Below are 6,290 nucleotides of genomic sequence, written 5' to 3' on the forward strand. Positions count from 1 at the left end.
AGAGGAATTATAGAGATTGTAACACTCGCATTTGAAATAATAAAATCGATTGTTGCTATAATTTTCTGTTCTTGATTATTATTTTCTCGACGCGAATTTTATTGTCTACAGTGGAAGTTCAAACTTGTTCGGAAAATGCGGACAAACACAAAAATATATATGGTAAAAGTAATGGAAATAAAATGGGAAAATAATGACACAAAGAATTTTACGTGAAAACCCTTCTAAATAAGAGAAAAACCACGGGCCAAGAGGAGCAACCGATATCACTATAGTAAGGAATTTTACATTGTGTAGTCACGAATACAATACACAAAGTGACTACTACAGACTCAAAAAGAACAACACTCTTTTGATTTTCACCTTACTAAAATATCGCTCGCACTCTATTTCTTCTTTATAAATTATTTTTCTTGTATAGTCTAAGGAATACCTCACTTTGCTCTCAAAATGAGTTTTTCTCTCTAATTTGGTGCGTTTTTTAAGTGAGCAAGGACTCTTTATTTATAGGAGAAATCTACTCCTAATGATGTCACCAGTGACAACATAAAAAACACAAGGTTTCAGCTTTTGTACCTATGCAGATTTCTTGATAAGATTTTAACTGAAAAAAGAAATGATGAGCTTTGATTTGTTACAGCATTTGTTGACTTTAACAATAAGCAACAAACATTAATTCAACTTTTCCTGCATTTTAACTTTTCTTATGTTTATCTACAATGGATATGAACCCCAGAAGAAGTTCTTAAAATATGATAAAATAATCATCTTAAATAACTAACTCAACATAGAAAGAAATTATTAGGGAATTGTATGTCAAAGCAATAAATTTAAAAATTAGTAGTACATATAACTCAACAGAATTAGACCCCAAATATATAAGTTCTGCTCAATTATTTGGATTATGGCATATATTTTAATTTAAATAAATTTTTGAGGGTTCAAGTGGATGATTATGACCGCCTCAAATCATCATCTTTTTTTTTTAAAAAAAAATTAATCAAAATTTTAGTTTATTGATGATGCAAGTGGATTAAAAAGCTCAAGAAGTTCAAAGTGACTCTGCATTTTTGTGGAAATCGTACATTTTCCCACTAAACTATGGAATTTGTCAAAGATAAAATATAGGCAAAAAATTGTGGAGTTAAAGTTAGTACTATTTGTTCTTTATTGAATTTATAAAATCATCCATAATTCTTGATTTATATGACAGTGATGAACTCTTTTCAAAAAGAAAAATTCACTTTAATACAAGTTTTGTACACAACAAGTCAACTAATTTAAACAACACATATTATCTCCTTTCATTTTTACTTATTTACTATACTAAAAATAGTTATCCAACAATACTTGTTTAGTTTGAAAAATTAAGAGATAATTTATTCTTTTGTGTCTATTTTACCTTTGCTGTTAACAACACCTCAGGGAAGAGACAAACACCATGTAACCAAAAGATAACATCACTAATGTTCTGCAATGAAGATGAACCATCACAAAACTTACAGAAAATCCTTCATGTTTCAGCTTCTGGGGCAACCACTAATCTAGTGATTTCATATTCTCTACATATTCGTTTCAGTGTTGCTCGACTAACTGCAATAAAAGAAGTACACAAAAAGGGATTTCAGTGAACCTATGCATAAATCATTTCGGTTAAAGCATATATAGGAGCGTACATAATAACACACAAGGAATTAAGAACCTCAAATGCGCTAAAGTTAGTGAACTTACCATGTAGATTTTTGACAGCATCTTGAAGAGTCAAGCCAAAATGCTGCTCCAGAATCTTGCGAGTAATCCCATGATCTTTTCCTATCCTTTGTATTGCGATGTTCTTATGTCAAATGGATATTGTCATTGTTAGTCCTTGCATTTGCCGCAGAATTAATTTCTAAATTAGGTTGCTCAGAGTGTGAATCAAGTTGCGTCATTTCACTTGTATCTTCAATATGGTCATCATGTGCTACTACATCCACGTTACCTATTCCTCTGTTTGTCACGGCTTCCTCTATTGGATGAGGAAGTAACGGATGAACTTCCACTGTCTCTTCACAGTTGAGTGAGTCACTCTTGTGTAATAAGCAGGAAGAAACCAGCAGTGCATTAGCACCATTATTCTCCCCGTTCTGTAAATTTGACTGTTGACAGAAAGAATCCATTTCTGTTGTTTCTCCTCCATCCTGAACTGGTTGAACACTTGACAGAGGTTGGCCAATTTCAAAGGAGTCAAGTTCATCACTTGGGGTAACTTTAACAACTTCAACGATCATCCTCTGCCCTAGTTCATTTCCAGAAGCAACTATGAAACCGGGAAGTTGCTCTTTCATTGTGTATAAAAGCATGTTTAAGAAAGTCTTTGTATCTCTAACAACCATTTCATTGGGTGGCAGAAAGCACTCAACTACGCAAATAAAATTGTTGGTGCATTTACTTTGCAAACAAATAGCAAAACTCTGAGTGAATCTAGCATTTCGTGCACTAGACACCAAAGGGTACTCTTTGATGCTTACTAGAGTAACATCTTTGCAAAAGCATGAACCTTGGGATGCAAATGCCCTCCCCACCAATGCCTCACCGCTTGCAATAAAGCAGACCTCAGAAGCATATTCAAACTCATCATACATTAAACTCGAATAATCCTTGACAGCAGCAGCACGATACAACACTTTCAAAGAGGCAGATGGAGAAAAAGGAATCCAAATTTGTGCAAAGGGAATACAACTATGTCTTTGAAGGATCTCATATAACCCTTCCTCTATATTGTCAATTCTATCATCGTCCAACGGCTATAAAAATAATAAAATAAGCTATGAAATTAGTGGGACTGATCTCTTCTTCTTCTTTTTTTTACTTTTAATAAAAAGGGCAACAACACCATAACTCTAAAAGTCCAAGAAGTATGTTTATTGGGTTAGGAATGTACAACCCAACTGATTTGAAATTCAACCACTATTATGGAAAATTAAACAAGGATTATGGACTTGTTCAAACAAAAGTGAATAACCAGTATACTTGAGCATTCTAAAAATAAAAGAGACTAGCAAATACCTTAATAAGATTGGGAAGACGGAGAGATGGTTTTGTAGATACAATCTCAAATACACCAAGGCACCGCTGATCAGGGAGTTCGAGAAGTGGAAATGCATAATAAGAATGTAATCCCAAGCTAATTGCAGTTTGAAGCAGTGGAAACTCTGCCTTTGGACGTCGGGGTTATATTCTGGCAACCATCTTCTGAAAACTCGCACAGGGGGGCAAGTAGAGCCTCCTTGTAGTAATCAATGGGAATCCAAGTATCGAGACAGAGCCTCCTTGTAGTAATCAATGGGAATCCAAGTATCGAGACAGAGCCTCCTGTATGAAGAAAGTCTCTTATCAATTTCCTCATTGAAAACAAATAGTTGATCCGCAGTTGACAGGAAAGTCGATCCATTGACCTGGATGGGTTAACCAGAATTGAACAAGAGAAATATATGGAATCAATATTTTAGCCATAAGACATTTGATCCTCAATTTCACCATTGCAGATGTGGAAACAACAGAATCAGTAGCAGCTGGATCAAGAAGATAAGATTCAAAACAAAAACAAAAGAAGCAAAAATAGTTTGATATTCACAACTGACTCACAGATTGTTTGCTGGTACTGCAACTCATCGTCGTCTTTTATACTCCAAAATGCCCAGCCATTGGGCTTCAGTTGACACCAGTCCAGTTTACAAGGCATTACGGAACATACCTCTGAAACTTGCTGAACAAGATGCTCCATACAATACAACAGAATTCCCTTAGTCCACACTTGCTTTTGTTTTTGACACAAAATTAGACCTGCTCATTTATACTCTAGTTTTTGTGGAAATACATTTTTCCACTTTGTAGCCACTGTGGGAATTGCTAAAGCAAAATGTTGTGGAGTTGGCACTACTTGTTCTTTATTGAATTTAATTTTTGTCATGTCAGGAGTAAATATTATTCAAATAGCATTACAATTTACTCTCAAACTTTACACGTTTCGATTGGGACCCAAAAACCAGGGAAACGAGTTGAAATTTCACCAACTTACTCTCAAACTTTACACGTTTTGATTGGGACCCAAAAACCAGGGAAACGAGTTGAAATTTCACCAAGTTCATAAATATCAGTATGAATTAATTCTAATAAATTAGTTCTTTTTCTTAACTTGAAAATGAGAGTTTTTGTGATTTTTAACTTTACTACAAGCCTCACATTTTTCAAATTCTTTTTAGTTGCTGGGGTTAATCCAACACTACTCATGATTCCATCATAACGATCATTAATGTGACACAAATGACGTGCCAAAAATTAGTAGAAGAAGGCATTTAAATAGAACTTTTATTTTAATCAAATAGTCTTAACATAAAAATGTGTCATATAATGTATGGAGCAACAACTTCCACATGAATAATTTCATACAATAATACAATTTGAATGGTTGATAATGATTTAAGCTTTTTTTTTTAAAAACAGCAAAGAAGATTCCATTTCAAAGCAAAAGGTTACGGAGGAGGACCAACCTTACCTCATACAAGAGTAGCTAGAATGGTAAGTTATGCTTACAATTTTAGCTTCCAAAAGTAAAGCAAAAGAGGAAGATTGTTCCTAGTACAATTAGGCTTCCAAAAAAGTATAGGATAGAATACCTAGTACCATTCAAGAAGAGCTCAACCAGGGTCGAAGATAAAAGTGTTTTTCCTTAATCTGATTCTAAAGTTTGGACGAGCTTCTTCATCATTTTTCTTAGTGACTACAATCTTCCTTGGTAAGTGTATAGTTTCAGTGAAGAAGTCATTTTTCCAATCAAGCTCCGCAAAGTTGGCCTAGAGATCAACAGTGATATTTCTTTCCCTAGGCCTAAATATATGAATGAACTGAAACTTTTCCTTTGAAATCATATTATGGATGTCATTAGTTTCCTCCTTAATGCTCCATATTGTAGTTGCAGCTTTGTTGATCATGCTAATCACAGTCAAGGAATCAAATTCTATAGTATGAATATTGAAACCGTGATCAATACACCATTTCAATCCAATATTGATAGCACGTGCCTTGTTCAAGTTGTTAGAAGAGTGACCAAAATATGTTGTGAAAGCCATGATCATATGACCCATATGATTCGTCAAAATACCTCCACCACCGGCAATTCCGGGATTGCCCTTAGAGCAACCGTCAATATTAAGCTTGTGTTCTCCGTAATTAGGCTTACTCCATAGGACGGGGTTGATATAAACCTTAGGCTTGATATTCTCCATCATCCGACAAATGCTTCGGAATTTTGTGGGAAACTTTAGTGAAGGGAACTGGGAAGTGAGGATCAAATGAATGTGGTATGTAGCTTGAAGAATAATGTTGCCAGACAAAATTTTGTTGCCTTCATATTTATAAGTGCATCTACGTTTCCATAATTCACAGCAAATCACAGAAGGAAGGCATTGAGTGGTCAATTTAAGCACTTTGTTGGTATATTTAATACGCCACCATCTCATAAGCTTAGTACGAATGCTATCAGAATTAGGCCAGAGCAGTCCCAAAGTATCTTCAAAAAATTTCCAAACTTACTCCGCTATTTGACCATAGCTAAAGAGGTGGTTGATGTCCTCATTCATTCCATTGTGACAACAAAAACATTTGAAAGGTCCCTATACACCAAAACGAGATAATGAATCATCTGTAGCCAACTTATTGTTAAGGAGCCTAAGCATATGAAAGGGAATTTCGGAAGGCAATTTTGTATGCCAAATATTTTTAAAAGTCAGGGAGGAGCCATTAGATTGTCTAAGAGCATTCCAGGCAGATTTTGAGGAGAAAGAGCTTGTGTGTTCAGGTGTCAAACAGCATGGTCTTGATTACCAGCAAAAATCTTTGATAATTAAAATGTGGACAACTAAATCAGAAGGTAAAATTTTATCAAGCTTACTAGTGTTTCAGTGATTAGAATTACTAAAGTCAGAGACTTGAGTATTCTTCGAATGAGTACTTTGGTCCACCAACATAGCAAGAGCCCCTCTGTTAGTCCAATTATCCCACCAAAAAGAAAGATTTTCACTGTCCACTTTCCAAAGAATATTTTGTTCACAATCATTCCTGGCATCCATGAGCCTTCTCCAAATGTGAGATTGAGAATAATTCTTTTTCCTGGCAACAACTTGAGTTCTTTTACAATATTTGGCTTCTAAGAACTTAGTGAGAAGAGAATTTTGGGTTCTAAAGTTCCACCAACCTTTAGAGGCAAAAGTATTAGAAATGTCATGGAGAGATCTAAACCCCCCCCCCCC

At 35.0% G+C, this 6,290-nt stretch overlaps 1 protein-coding gene across 12 annotated transcripts in view; it reads right to left on the bottom strand.

Moving 5' to 3' along the window:
* Window positions 1-1,201: 1,201 nt before the first annotated feature.
* LOC107004487 (protein NLP6-like) overlaps window positions 1,202-6,290 on the bottom strand; it is a 10,431-nt gene continuing 5,342 nt past the window's right edge. For 3 of the 12 annotated variants that reach the window (XR_003575268.1, XR_003575267.1, XR_003575260.1), the window contains 3 exons: window positions 3,049-5,654; window positions 1,732-2,786; window positions 1,202-1,593 (listed from right to left, as the gene is read on the bottom strand). Coding sequence is in view for 1 of the 12 variants with exons in the window: in XM_027913071.1 (XP_027768872.1) it covers window positions 1,836-2,624 (789 nt within the window). In the remaining 11 variants the exon portion in view is untranslated. The remainder of the gene's footprint in view (window positions 1,594-1,731; window positions 2,787-3,048; window positions 5,655-6,290) is intronic. The other 9 variants (XR_003575262.1, XM_027913071.1, XR_003575265.1 and 6 more) reach the window with 8 other exon arrangements.

This window comes from Solanum pennellii, chromosome 11, assembly GCF_001406875.1.
Source record: "Solanum pennellii chromosome 11, SPENNV200".
NCBI classification, from domain to species: Eukaryota; Viridiplantae; Streptophyta; class Magnoliopsida; order Solanales; family Solanaceae; genus Solanum; species Solanum pennellii.